Below are 14,391 nucleotides of genomic sequence, written 5' to 3'. Positions count from 1 at the left end.
AAAAGAAGGCAAATGAGCTTTCAAAATAAGAGCGTAAACGTGACTATAACTGTCAAAAATGACTTTAAAGTTCGAGCATAGATTAGCAAGATCAATATATTATTTACAAAATGGGAATGAGTAAACAAATGATCACTCCTTTTATCTCGTTGTTGCTATTTTCCCTATCCCTGTGTATTATCTGACTAGCCCATACAAATTGCATTAATGATCAATACAAAACAGAACTTCGAACAGTATCTCTAAAATAAATATATTTTTTCTAAAGAATGTCTGTTTTAAGACATAATACAAATTACTGGCAAAGTTGTGCTCAATACTTGTACCGTTTTCAGACTAAAAAAACAGATATTGTCGATGTGCGGTTTTATTTTGAAAACAATCACCGGAAAGCGCTTTGTTTCCGGACGTCACTTGACGAAGCAGCACAAGGTTGCTCGACACATTTCGCCATCGCTCCGTGTGTTTCTCTGTATTTCCGGAGTGGCGAGCCGGACTGCGTTTAGTTTCTGAGTTGACAGCAGGTGAGTGGAAACATTTCTGCGCGTTTTTAAACGTTTGTCGTGGCGCAGTTTGGCTCAGCTCAAACCGCATCCGTGTTGCGCAAGTTACTGGTAACTTTTCAGTGTTTACCAAAGAGTCCCACACCGGAGAAGGCCCACCTCGAAGAGCGAAAGTAAACCGAATGCTAAAAATAACATACAGCTACCAATTTTCACAGTGCGACCGTCTGTCCGTAGTATAGAGCGGTGGTTTTAAAGTGTATTTTTTCCCACTGGCAACCACTGTAGTATTCTTTAAGGGAGTTACAGTTCAACTCTGATATCTCTATATTGTTATTTATTTGTGACGGGCGGTCAGCAAGTCATTGTTTGAGCTCAGAAGCAGACCACAGTGTGTATCGCATTCAGCTCTTGTTATTATAATTTGATTAAACTATCATGTGACCTGCTGATGGGAGAATTCCGCCTGTGTGCTGCTTTTTCTGCTGCTGAATGCTGAAGCACTGAGTCATTCGATGATGTCAGCATGGGGCTTTTTTATGTGCCCTGTTGGCGTGTAAGCACCTCAGTTAATAAGACAGGGTGTTCAATAATAGTCACAGTCTCCGTCTCCTCTCCTGTTGTTCTCCCTCTCAGCGTCATGGCGTCTGGAGGCCCCGTGATGAATGGCGACATCTCTCGCTCTCCCGTTCAGTCGGGCGCGCTGGAAGAAACCCTGCAGCAGATGAACATCCTCATCCAGGAGAACCGAGACCTGAAAGGTGAGAGCAGGTGGAGGGAGGTAGATGTTTCTAATTAGAGCTTTTTGTTTGTTTTTCCTCTTCTTATCAGGTCTCAAAGTGCCCAGGGTCAAGGGTCAGGGTGGAGTTTCAGAGTTGTAGCTTGATAGACCAGCTGGAGCAGTTTGTTGGGACAGGAAAGGCATAATGGCTGAGGAATGGGTCGTAACTGAAATGTCGTGGCTCGTGCGATTTGCATTTATTCAAATTATTTTCGGTTTGTGTCTGTCACCACCTCAGAGGCCCTGCGTCAGACCAACCTGTCGATGAAGGAGCGCTTCGAGGGTCTGTCTGTCTGGCGGGTGAAGCAGCGGGAGGAGCGGGACTTCCTGGAGAGCAGGCTGGAGGAGGCTCGGGGCCACATGGAGGCGCTGACCCTCCAAAACCAGGAGCTGGGCAAGAGGGTGGAGGGGGACGGGAGGACAGGGGAAGTTCTGGGAAGCTTGCTGGTGAGAATGTAACCCATATTCCATTTATTGGATCTAGGCAGTTGAGCGCCAATGTTCCATTTTTTTTTTTTTATGATCTTTATTATATAATTATATAATTATATAATTCTCCAGTGAGACTTTGTCCGGCTCATATCATACACTCCTCACACTCTTCCTCGTTCAATTCTTATGTCACATGCGCAAATCGGCCAATCCCAGGCTTTGGTAAGGTTCAATTACATCACGTAAAACTGAAATTCAGACGGAAATGAGCCATGTTTTACATGTTATTATAGGTCCCAGGCTCTCAAAATGATGCCAAACTGCTGTATTAGATAGATTGAACACTATTAGTGATAAAAGAAGTGAAATATAAAGTTATATAGCATATAAAAGTACAATAAAACTGCTATATTTGCTGCTTCCAAAATCAGAATTGACTTTGGCTGACCTTGATTTCTCAGGCATACTTCACTTTATCAAAGCCAATTCTTTTTTTAAAAGGACTGCTGACATGTTGTGATATGATTTGGGACATATACAATGATATGTACACATCTTAACAAAGCTCACATTTATTTGTGGTGTTATGCCATTTAAATTATTCAAATAGACCTTGTAGTTAGCGAGATAAGCCCCTTTGAGTAAGGGTATGACATTTTTGAGCAGAGGGCTAAAAATAGGCCTAGGGTTCAAGAGGTTAAGTTGCACAAGATTCAAGCTCCTGTCAAATTGTAATCTCTGTGTGATGTGGTCTCCAGGCGGTGTCATCCAATCAGATTGCAGAGGTGGATGCCCTGCGTGCCCACGTCGCTCGCCTGCAGGCAGAGAAGAACGACCTGGTGGCCATGAACTCCGAGCTGCAGCTGAAGGCGGACCAGGACCCACACGACGACTCCTTCATTGAGATCATCAGAGTCTCGGTGAGGAGTCACACACACACACACACTCACAGACACCTCCTATATAATCAGTGTGTCTTCTATTCGGCATGGAAAGGCCTCATCTAACAAAACAAAAAAGCCTCCACCTCCCGCTCTGCGATTTAACCGGGTGTGTTTTTTCCTCTCAGGATGAAGTCATAGACGGCGTGAACGGCGTGTGTGGTTCGGAGCGCAGCCGACGGCCGGACCTGAGCATGACGGCGTCCCGGCTGGAAAGCGAGGAGATGACCGTCAGCCAGCTCCTCCAGTCACTGAGGAACGAGACGCAGCGGGCCGAGCGGCTGCAGGCCGAGCTTCAGTCCTCTGCTGCCAGGTAGGGGACCCAGTTCACCACTAGATGATCCACTCGCATCGTTTATAGCATCAGGAAACACAGGAAGTCAGAATGTTAGTGGTTCCGTGCACTTCTATTTCCTGTAAACTGGACCGAATTGGGAGGGAATGATGTATTTCTGTTAGTTTTATTTGTTTTTAAGCGCAATGTTTTCATGAAATTCTTTGTTTTTGTCGTGTGTTAGACATATTTTGTGAACGGTTTGTGAAAACGCACTGTCCAACAGGATTAGACAGCTGGAGGAGAGGAAGGCGGATGTGGAGAAATCAACACAGACCCCCCAGGCAGAGACCAAGGAGGATTCTGAGAAAGAGGAACAGGTATTTACTAAACAGTGAAATAAATTTTATTCTAGTAATTCAGATAGGTGGTGTCCTTGTAATGTGTGTATTCTGTCATTGTGCCAACGTTTTTCAGGCGGCGTCCGAGGTGGAACATCTGAAGTCTCAGATGATGACGCTGTTCAAGGACCTGCAGCAGGCCCAGAGCAAGCTGGACGAAGCAGAAGGCATGAAGAAGAACCTGCAGGACAGGTGAGGCCAGTATTTCTCAAACTGTGGGGCGCAGTGGTATTACAGGTGGGGCGCAGGGGGAGATGCAGAATTGTTTTGTTTCAAGAACTTTATTGAGAACTTCACATATTACAAAACTACAAAGTACACGGACATAAAACTAAGTCATATCTGCACTCATTTTGTTTACTTTTGCACATGTTATTGTTGTTATCTTGAAAAGATATTCAGTGCAAAACAGGTTAATTGCGGCCACAATAAGCTATTTTTTTGCCAAATATTAGTATACTTTATTTGCATTGTTCTAACAAAGTGATTGCACGTTATTTGTTTTTGTCTGATGGAGCAATCTGGTTTACTTGAAAGTGATTGCAATTTTCTTTATTCTATTTGAAAAAGCACAGCTGGAGGAGTCACAAAATGTCATTTCAATAAAAGTTCAACATGGACCATTTTGTTACAATTTTGCTGGGGCATGAACATTTTTCTTCCTCCAAAGTGGGGCGTGACAGAAAAGGTTTGAGACCCACTGTTAGGCCAACACATGCAGATATGCACACACAGTCAGATCTTAACCCGCGAACCATTTAGTGAAGGAGCCAATGACCGTACCGCATCGCAACCTGTATTGATCCCCAACAGTTAAACAAATTACAGGGAAACCCTGTTTCTTATGCAAAGGTTTCCTCCTTCAGTCGGCGTTCCCGTGCTTTATCTTGACCTGTACACACACACACACTGCTTTTGTCTCGTGTCTAGATGTCGGGAGGTGGAGCAGGACGTGGTTACTCTGAAGGCTCAGCTGGTGGAGAAGCAGGCCGTTCAGTCGGAGAACGACCGGCTGAAGCTGCAGGTGGACAGCATGCAGGCTCAGAGCCAGATAGAGCAGAGGAAGGCCGGGGAGGAGAGGTCAGAGACGACACAGATAGAGAGAGAGAGAGAGAGATATATATATATAGATGGAGACACTCACCGGTCATGTTTATGTGTATCTCAACCGCTTTTACTCACCGGTAACTCTTCCTTCCTCCCTCACAGGAGCAACCTGGCCCAACTGAAGGATGCCTACACCAAGCTGTTTGAAGACTACAATGAACTCAAAGAGGATAAGAAGAAGAGAGAGGTCAGTTTAAATAGCATGACGAGGACCCTTTTAGCAACAGATTTAATCCTCTTGATTTCCATTAAACCTAATGCAGTTATGAGAGAAATGGGAGCCAGAGGTGTTTGACCTTTTGCCCTCCGGTCTTCAGTCTCTGCTGGTGCAGAAGGAGGTGGTGGACGAGCTGCAGGAACGCCTGAGTGCCGCTGAAGAGGCCCTGGCTGCTAAACAGAACCACATCGATCGAATGAAGCAGGAGATCTTCAGCAAGGAGGAGGAGCTGCAGACAATATCTGTGTTCCAGGCTCAGGTCAGCGTTGGTGCACAATTTCTCGATGTTGAGTAAACGAAAGCGTCATTTCACCGCCGAAGTATCGGACGTCCCCATGACAACATGGTCGCCCTCATGCTTATTTGTTGTACCGCAGGCGGAGGTCTATTCCTCAGACTTCTACGCAGAGCGAGCCGCGAGGGAGAAACTCCACGAAGAGAGGGAGCGTCTGGCTGCTCAGCTGGAGTACGTAAAGAAGCAGAACAACCAGCTGCAGGAGGAGTTGGACTCGCTGGGCAGGTACGGAATCAAACGGAAGACCAGGTCTGCTTTTACACCTGTAGTTCAGTTCAGGAACAAAAAAAATAGAAACATACAGCACATTATCTCCTTTAAGTTCTAGTCTGGTTCCTTTTTTACACTGTAACCAAGCTGTAAGCCTGTATGGTAACTCATTCGTTGGACAGTTTTGGTGATGTCATCCTGCATCATCAGTGACACGTGGACCTGTGTGGTGAAACAAATGATCTTGCATAAATATATACATGTATGTTGCGTGGAAGATCGCTCTCATGGCAGTTCACGGACAGCAGTTCTATTATCGTAGTTTAGCTTTAGAATAGGCACTAAAATCAATAATCCTGTGGTTGGTCTGCTTTGCTTTGACTCCACAAACAAACTGCACCGATCTGCTGGGAAGCGGTCTGACATCCCCCTTCTTCACTGTGTTTCTCCACAGGCACTCGCTGACCGAGATGCAGAAGAGACACGTGTCACTGGGAGGAAATCCACACGGAGCCGCCGCTAGTCTGGTCGGAAGAGGTACATGTGCTGTTTTTTTGCATCCCATGTTGTTACCTGATAGTCTTAAAGGGACAGTTTATCCCCAAATCAGAACTTCACAATTCTTATCTTACCTGTAGGGCTATTTATCAATCGAGATTGTTTTTGGTCAAAAAAATACATTTGAGAATCTTCTCGCTCACATGAATGGCAGTTCATTATGCCTAAGGAAATAACTCTGATTTGAGTTTACAACTATTAGGACCTAATTATTTGAATAGGTGTTCACACTGGGGGAAAAAAAATAAAACATCTGCCCATTAACAGTCTCTTTCACAATGTAAGTCTATGGGAAAAGTATTTTTGGGCCCCAATAGCATCACGTGACCGACCCAGAAATTGTAATTCCATAGTTTGGCCACCACCCACATACAACACAAAGTATTTACATTTCAGCAAACTAGTTTTAAAACAAACATGATGCAGTATGCTGATTAGTTTAGGTTTTTTGACAGGGCCAGGCTAGCTGTTTCCCCTCCGTTTCCTGTCTTTATGCTAAGCTAAGCTAACTGGCTGTAGCTTCATAATTAGCGTACAGACAGAGAAGTGACATCAATCTTCTGATCCAAGAAAGAAAATTCAAAAAAATTCAAAAAATAGTGAACTATTCATTGAACCACCTTGACGGTTTAACCCATGAATGGTGATTGGTGGAACTTGCTGCGACAGAGCACACAGTGTGGGAGGGAGTGCAGGATTGACAGCTCAGTCCAGTGTAACTGGGACATGTGTCCAGGTTGTGATCAGTGTCTCTGACTCCCAGGTACTGACTGGCAGCATCAAGGGAATATTCCCGAACACGCCTGTCCCAAGTGCAATGAGATCCTGCCGGACCTGGACTCCCTGCAGATCCACATCATGGACTGCATCAACTAGACCTCCACCATTGCAAGCATCCACGACAACAGCGGCTCCATCAGCACCTCAATCTTCCAAGAGTCTTCCTCTGCTTTTACCTGCAGCTCTTCTCAACACCATAGTTCCACCATAAACTGTAACATTCACTATAGGAAGGGAAGACTTCACTTTTTAGTAGAATTTAAGCCAAAAGGATTGTAAAGCTGTCTTTAGGGTTTCTCTGAAAATAATTGCTCCTCTCTAATTTGTTAAATTTGAGAATTTCTTCTAAAGATTTGAAATGGAAGAAGGTATTGTTGGACACATCTTGAAGGTTGTGGGCCCATGTCGAGTCTGGAAAAGAACTGCACGAACCCTTTGATAAGATTTTAATTAGGCGCTGTCTTCCTGTCATGCACACATTCAATTAGTTCAGCCTTTACAGGTTGTATTTGGTTGTGTTGCCAAAGGAGATATATATATATTTTAATTAAATCTCTTTTGAAATTTAATTCAATCTATATTCTTTGCTTGGGAAAGATGTTTTAGCTCATCACTGGGTTGTTGGTGTACGCACCATGTAGGCACTTTAATATGAATATATATATTTTATTCAGAAGATACCTGGTAATTTGATTGTAATATATTTAACTTGTTAGTTAATCCATCACTGAAGCCCCAGTCTTTGTAAGTCTATGTGCAGAACACCCTGCACATTCTGTAGTCTGTAGATTATATAGAATTTCAGATTCCATGTTGTTCTTCTGTGAGTGAAAATAAAATCTGCAAATTCCTGTCTGCTTTTGTGTCATATTGTAACAGTACGGGAAGATTACTTCTTCCACTAAGTTTACAAAAAACTCTTGAGTTAGATATATAATGATACAATTAACTATGTGATACTACTGAACATAATGATTTCTATATTCTTAGAGACACCATGCATATGACATCCTGCCTTAAATCATATCAACATTACTAACATAACTGTGCCATAGAGATTAAAAAAGAAGTATGATTTGAGGCCTTGTTTTGGAAATGTATGCTCTTGGACAGTAGACTAATACTGGTGTGGTGGTCCACTTTTTAAATATCTGACTTTGGCAACTCCCAGTGGTAGTATATAACAAATAAAAATGACTGTCACATATTTTATGGGGATTGACTAACTTTTCAACAAACAATCATCCGTGCACCTGTTGGACGACCTCCTCATGGCAGTCAGCTCCTCCTGTAGCTCTATTCTCTCTTTGCTTGCAGCTTCATCTGCATTGTTACTTGTGTGTAATAAATATTCTGAAGGTCATTCCAAATGAAAATACTTTCTTTTTGACACTTATCTTTTACGACTTTATTTTAAAGTGCAGGGGTGTTAACTTGAAAGTCGACATTTGGGCATCAGGACCTACTAGTGTCACCTTGTTGCCACAAAAAGAAGGTAAAGCATGATATTGAATTTGTATTTATTACTGTTACTGCCACCACTGTCTATAACAATAATTCAAAACAGAATGTATTTCAGACAATGGTCCTCATGCAAGAACCACTTGGACGAGTTTATTTTGAACAGTGTCCCAGACCTGTCGTCAATATTGAGTCTGAAATACCTGTATAAATGATACTTAATGATTTATCATTTTACTCTGCGATTTTAAATTATAGGCTAATATAGTTCTAACTGTATTCATACAGCCTAACTATATCATCATTCATTTGCACTGGCTTTTGATGCTGTTGTATAACTCTCCATTATCAATATGACCACCTCATACTGCAAAACGACGTAAATGATTTGACCTCTTCCCGTTGCAGTCATCGGTAGCCTCGCTGTGGCGGGACGTTTTTCATATGGAATCATTATTTCTTTATTTCAGTCACAGTGCGACCCTCAGGTGACACTGCAATGGCATTGATCTTTATTGTTCCCCATCCCTTGACTTTAGCAGGTCCTTTAACTCCGCTGCTGACTCTGTTCAAAATGTGAGACTTTTCTTTATGGATCTCTGAATGCAGGACTTCAATATAGGACATATGAGGCAGGACACGTAGCCCTATGGTATTATTGGGGTTACTTATGCTCATTTCTAATTCTCGTGAATGCACACTCATTTATGCATGCACATTCATCATGTTTACGCTGGTCATTGACACGGTTATCTGAAGTTAGGAGCGTTTGCTGAATCTGTTGTGGTACACTCGTACGCATTTACCAATCGAAGAAAAGTAAGAGAAAGTTCAGGAAAAAGCGTACTATATTCTTCTGGGTAGCGTTCTCTGGAAGAGAGATTAACAGTATTCAGCCAAATTTCAAAACAGCGCTGGGAGCATGCAGCACTAGGCTAAAAGCTCATGAATGTTGCTCTTCCTGTGTCTATAGTCTCTCAGGAGTAAGGATGGTACTTAAGAGATTCATACGATCACTTTACAGCTTGGTTTTGTTTTTTCATGGAATAATCCCACCCTTATTCTTTAACTTCCTCTCAGGTCAACCACAGGAGAAGAGCAGCATTGTGACGTCTGGACCCTCTGGTTATTACTACCAGGGTGTGTGGCGAGCACTAGGTGGCACCACAGTCCACGAATTCAATGCGTCTGCCATTGTCTTGCCAAAGGCAAGGTGGTCCACATGTATGGAGACTCCACCGTCAGGCAGTGGTTTGAATTCCTCAATGCAGTTCTACCAGGTAGCTGATCCACAGGGATTTCTGGCAACAGATGATTTTGTTCCCACTGCTGCTTAATGTGTTCCCCCTGTCATACTTTCAGGTCTTAAGAAGTTTGACCTGCACAGCCTGAAGAGAACTGGACCTCACATGTCCTTGGACTATGCAAACAACATCTTGATGACGTTCCACTCCTCCTATCCATTTTCACCCCATCTCAACTAGCGAGCTTCGTTACATTGCTAATGAGCTAGATGACTTAATCGGAGGCCCCAACACTGTCGTAGTTTTTGGCATCTGGGCTCACTTCAGCTCTTTTCCCATGGAGATCTACATCAGGAGGCTGCAGAGCATCCGCAGGGCGGTGGTGCGGCTGCTGGACAGGGCTCCAGGCACGCTGGTCGTCATCCGGACAGGGAACCCCAAAGGTTTAAACCTTTTTGTGTCGCTAACCAACAGCGACTGGTACTCGCTGCAGTGTAACAAGGTGCTCAGAGCCATGTTCAAAGGACTGAATGTTCATTTGATTGATGCCTGGGAAATGACCCTTGCCCACCTTCTGCCACATAACATCCACCCACCACCTCCCATTATTAAGAATATGGTAAACAATCTATTGTCTTACATATGTCCTCACAATGGCGGCTAGATGTTTGTGTCTTGGGGGAGAGGAATATGGATTCAAGCACACGTTGAGTTAACATGTTATCTCTGTGTTTCCACCAAGTGCTGCATTTTTCCTTCAGCAGTCCATGTTCAGACTAGACTAACAATATATTTCAAAAAAGAATTAACTTGACCCGCCAGATGGTTTGTTACACAGAACCATCTGAGAAGCCATCATTTGAAACTTTTTAGAAAAAGGCAGGCATTTTCAAAAAATACTTGGCAGGTGATTGGATGAACCATCTGTCAATCAAACTCTCAGCAAAGTTAATCGGGAGAAAAGCAAAAACATCTTTTCCGTCGAGGAAAACCTCCAGTTCCGTTCTTTGCTTTTCTTTCAATAAAGAAATACTCTCCAGCTCTGAAATAACGTATCCCATTGCAGCATCTACGCTAACCTCTTTAGGAGCCGCCATTGTTGTCTAGCTCAAAAACTCCCATCTCTGTGTTGTCTAACACACTTAAGCAACTCCCATAGCTGCCAATAGCTGCTGACAGGATGCTGATTGGTTTGTGCTCTGGCACACAAAACACCTTAACATTAATCTCTACAGCCATATTTATGAAAGTGTTTTATGGCTCAAAAGAACAGAAACCATGATTATTTCCATCATGTAACAATAATATTTTGACATGATGTCAACTTTTGATATGAAGTTTATAAGGGTATTGATGCCACACATTGTTTACAGAAAAGTCCTCATGTAGTAATGAAGTGTACTGAAATCAGGGGTTCTGCAAACAAATATCTTTAATGAATGAATGTACTCATACTCAGGTGTGTCATGATTAATGAAATCAGTCAAACCTCAATGATGACGTCATAGACCAGTTAACATGTCTTCCTCTCAACAACTGCGTGTTCGGATGTGTTGATATGAAGACATTTAAAAACCATCAAGAACAATCAATCTGCAAAGGCAGAAACACCCCGGGAGTGGGAACAGTAGGCCCAGTATCTTAAAAAAAGAACTGATTTGCACATATAAAAGAGAGTCATTTTGCTTAAATGTAATACCAGCCTTGATGTGCGACTAGAAAAGCCAGTATGAAGCTAAATGTGGGTTGGGTTCTCTCACACAGACTTGATCAACATTCTGGTGGCCTTCAGGGAGTAAGGCGCATGGGTTTTCCAGGTTTGCCAGTGGATGCCTGACGCCCAACCAATGTGTTCACCACTAGGATGCCAGTCGCCGTTCAGGCCGGCAGAGCCGCAGCGGCTGTACCACCAACCGCCACCGTCTGAAGAAGTACAATCCATTTGAGCAATGTCACCAAAGATGCATGGGGAGCAGCCGTCGCTGTCACGGTCGATGGTGCTGAAGCCGAAGCCATTCTGGTCAATGCCTGAATAGGCACCACGGATGGCATCACCTGTGGACAAAGTTGGAAACCGTTGAAGCAAGTTTAGAATGTATTGGGTGCCTTTTGAAATGCAACGTGTGTGGAACAGTTGCCACTGTGACCACATGTGGCAGTTACAAGATGAGTACAGAGGAGACAGTGAACCTTTTCAGTAATGCCAGTTAGACTTAATTTTGCCAAAATTAGTTAACGTTAGCCACCATAAGCTACTGGTCATACCAGACCAAGTAAGGATGGAGAAGTAAAACCCCTCAGGGTAGATTGGGGTGCATTTAATTACTTTTCAATTCCACTTTTGAAACAGTAAATTATGTTATTTCCCTCTTTCAAAAGTTATATTGACTCGCTTTAAAGCTGCCATGTGTAGCATTTTATTATGTGTGGACCGACCCTTCAAAGAGAGCTTCGACAGAGTTTGTGCAGAAAGTAGATGGTGAACGGAGGCAAAGGGGAAATAGTGGGAAGTAACAAGTTGAAAATGTCCACAACCATAAGCACTAACAATATGACCGGGGTCTGAAGGTGGACCCCTAAGTACCCCAGGTGATATAGTTGCCAAGGTAACAACACCAAACAACAAAAACTACATTTTGGAGCTTTCATTTACGTCTATCAAAATGCTAAGGTTCAAATGACCGTGGCAAAAAGACTACTCCAACCAAGATAAACGGAAAAAGAGTAAATGGGTTAAAATTTGTGTATCACTAAAAAGCAAAGGGAAAAGATGGTCAATGAGAAAAAAGCAGCCATTCAAAAAGCCTGCAATACCTGCATCTCCTCTGTATTTCCCGACATGCAGTTTGAAAGCTGCTTTTGCACTGCCCAACCTGAAGTTTCTGTACTCGGCGAAAGCAGTGGCATCTTCGTGGTCCCACAGCTCGACCCTCATGGTCCACTTCTTGGTCTTGTTCGTGGTCAGAGAGAAAACCTTCATCAGACCGAGCCAGTGGTCCTCTAAGGGAATCAGCAGAGCACAAGGACAGGATTCAGGTTTTTTCCGATACAACTTTGCTTTGAGTTGACATTGCTGCAGGATGCAGGGTTTTGAAAGTTCAAGATTGCAATTTCTGAAGGTCACACAATGCTTTAGTCGAAGAGTAGTAAATGTATAAATGTACGTGTGGTAGAAAATGTGTATATTGAGTTCACAGTGTAATCTAATCTATGACTCTTCACGACATTATGGAGGAGAACACGTGGCAAAAAGGGCTGTTTCCAGCCGATGTCAATAAGGAAAAAACATCTGTTTATTCTTGCAATGTTTCACCTTAATAACAGCTAATTGAATCCCAAATCCTGTATGCTCTTCTGCATTCAACTACGACGTTTCTTAGATATGTACATTCCCTGTGTAATAACTAAGGCGTGTTACAGTTCATCACAAGTTTGATTCATCCTCACATCCCTGAACAAACCCAAACAGTTTTATATTCTTTACTTACCTGTCAAGTTTCCAAAACCCTTTTTATACGCTGCCCATTTCCTGTCAAAGGAAACCTCTCGTCCGCTGCGCCTCTGAAACACCGTCCAGCCTCCGTCTTGCCGCATTTCACAGAACACCTGAGCAGGTAGTCCCGTAAAAATGCAGTTTGTTAAAAATGTAAAATAAACAGGTGGCAGGTTTTTATGTGTTCTACAGGGGATTGGAAAAGACTTTGCATGCTCTATTGTTTTTCTTTCCAAAATCTGTCATAGCACTGTTTATTGATTTCCGTCATGCAAAGGATTTAGGCTTTTCTCTTTCTTTCTTTTTTAAATGACACAACAGAAAAGAGCTGTTCAATTTAAGATTCAGTATTCGTAAGGACAGGCATAGCAACAGTAACTAAGTGGGTGGGGCTTGGTATGGTCAAGTACAATCAAGCTTTGCTATGTACATTACATTACAGGGTATTACATCTCAGGTTATTATACCTTGAACGGGGCCTTGACTCTCGGAGGCTGGATTACATAAACCCCACTGGATGCTTGTGGCGAGAGAGCCTTAATCCGTGTGCAGTCTGTTCCTGAGGTTAGCACAAGAGAAAAACAAGAGGAGGAACAATATGAAATCTGAATATACAGGTTTTTCTACATTCCAAACTGCGTGCAGTGTCATGAAATTGTGAGGCGAGAATAACATTCACCGTACCTTGAGGCGAAAGTCACCTATAGAACACACACACACACACACATACATTTTGAGTGCTGGATGTGTTAGTGGAGGCAAAAGATAAAGAGGCATGCTGGGGTTTTACAACACAACAAGAAAAGAGTGGAGTTGAAGTTATAAGGGACAAAATATATGTATTTTGCAGTGTGTCCCCTTATTTCATGTTCTTTGTCAAGACACCCAAATTGGCCAATTAACTGATTCTGAAATCTGATATAAATTTGGGAAGGTAGGAAACAGGCGGTCGAGCAGTAAGATCGAGGCAAAAGAGCAAAGTCTAAAAACCGGGGGCGGAAAGCCTTTCTACCTAAACAGAGACACACATGAGAGCAGCTGAGGCACGCCTTCGTTTGGTGAGGGTCTAAAACTTGACAAACAACTAAAACAAGATTCCAGTCAGCTGCATGTTTTAACTGGGGGAGGATTCTATGTTCCAGTATAGCAAGTTCTTAAAACAAATTGTTATTGTTGTATTTCACTTAATGTACAATATGACGTTGTTTTATCAAATTTGACAAATTATTGATGAATTTTGATCTATTTCTGGGCTTTTTGGGCTATCCAAGCACCCGTACCGTAACACCACGAATAGACGAGCATTACATTTCAAACGCCGGCTGACGTGACCGAGGTTCCGCAGATGACGGACCACTTGACCGCAGTACACAGAGCTCTCCGGCAAATCGAAGGGTGGAGGAATATGTTTCTACTCCAACAGTGGCTGGTGCAATGATGTGACAGTGATTCTACAGCACTGTTCTCCTGATCTGGAATTTTTCATCATAAACTGCAAACCCTTTTACTCCCCCCGTGAGTTCGCTTCATTCATTCTGGTCGGTGTTTACATGCCCCCACAGGGCAACGTGCAGGAGGCACAGCGGACAACCTCAACAAAGGAAACCTCAGTCATGAACTCCTTAAATATAGACAGTTTATTAAATGCTCAACCAGAGAGGAAAACATTCTGGACCACTGTTACACAACAATAA

At 43.0% G+C, this 14,391-nt stretch overlaps 2 protein-coding genes and 1 pseudogene across 3 annotated transcripts; 2 read left to right on the top strand and 1 right to left on the bottom strand.

The window, feature by feature from the left end:
• The first annotated feature begins 412 nt into the window (after positions 1 to 412).
• optn (optineurin) lies at positions 413 to 7,350 on the top strand. Its single transcript, XM_079184172.1, has 13 exons — positions 413 to 524; positions 1,140 to 1,264; positions 1,523 to 1,731; positions 2,475 to 2,636; positions 2,786 to 2,970; positions 3,218 to 3,311; positions 3,409 to 3,524; positions 4,263 to 4,412; positions 4,542 to 4,626; positions 4,757 to 4,915; positions 5,034 to 5,176; positions 5,616 to 5,698; positions 6,483 to 7,350. Exons 2-13 carry the CDS (start codon positions 1,144 to 1,146, stop codon positions 6,593 to 6,595), a joined length of 1,620 nt encoding a protein of 539 aa, XP_079040298.1. The 5' UTR covers positions 413 to 524; positions 1,140 to 1,143; the 3' UTR covers positions 6,596 to 7,350.
• Positions 7,351 to 8,684: 1,334 nt separating this feature from the next.
• Positions 8,685 to 9,868, top strand: LOC306713832 (NXPE family member 3-like; annotated as a pseudogene). The gene is made up of 4 exons: positions 8,685 to 8,708; positions 8,934 to 8,952; positions 9,041 to 9,240; positions 9,323 to 9,868. The product of its transcript is annotated as an NXPE family member 3-like (transcript).
• A 719-nt stretch (positions 9,869 to 10,587) lies between these two features.
• On the bottom strand, positions 10,588 to 13,283 carry LOC306714195 (angiopoietin-related protein 5-like). The gene is made up of 4 exons (XM_079184156.1): positions 13,165 to 13,283; positions 12,693 to 12,810; positions 12,019 to 12,204; positions 10,588 to 11,259 (listed from the first exon to the last, which is right to left on the bottom strand). Exons 2-4 carry the CDS (start codon positions 12,796 to 12,798, stop codon positions 10,961 to 10,963), a joined length of 591 nt encoding a protein of 196 aa, XP_079040282.1. The 5' UTR covers positions 12,799 to 12,810; positions 13,165 to 13,283; the 3' UTR covers positions 10,588 to 10,960.
• Positions 13,284 to 14,391: the final 1,108 nt, after the last annotated feature.

The sequence above is a fragment of the Pholis gunnellus genome, assembly GCF_910591455.1.
Source record: "Pholis gunnellus genome assembly, chromosome: 22".
NCBI classification, from domain to species: domain Eukaryota; kingdom Metazoa; phylum Chordata; class Actinopteri; order Perciformes; family Pholidae; genus Pholis; species Pholis gunnellus.
This window is presented reverse-complemented; position numbering and strand designations above follow the sequence as displayed.

Excerpts from the sequence above, each read along its gene's own strand:
- LOC306714195 (XM_079184156.1), bottom strand. The coding sequence starts at position 12,798 with ATGCGGCAAGACGGAGGCTGGACGGTGTTTCAGAGGCGCAGCGGACGA. Across the intron at positions 12,205-12,692 it reads GGGTTTTGGAAACTTGACAG|AGGACCACTGGCTCGGTCTG; the intron begins GTAAGTAAAGAA and ends TGATTCCCTTAG. Across the intron at positions 11,260-12,018 it reads GAAATACAGAGGAGATGCAG|GTGATGCCATCCGTGGTGCC; the intron begins GTATTGCAGGCT and ends CTTTGTCCACAG.
- optn (XM_079184172.1), top strand. The coding sequence starts at position 1,144 with ATGGCGTCTGGAGGCCCCGTGATGAATGGCGACATCTCTCGCTCTCCC. Across the intron at positions 3,312-3,408 it reads ATTCTGAGAAAGAGGAACAG|GCGGCGTCCGAGGTGGAACA; the intron begins GTATTTACTAAA and ends AACGTTTTTCAG. Across the intron at positions 4,916-5,033 it reads TATCTGTGTTCCAGGCTCAG|GCGGAGGTCTATTCCTCAGA; the intron begins GTCAGCGTTGGT and ends GTTGTACCGCAG.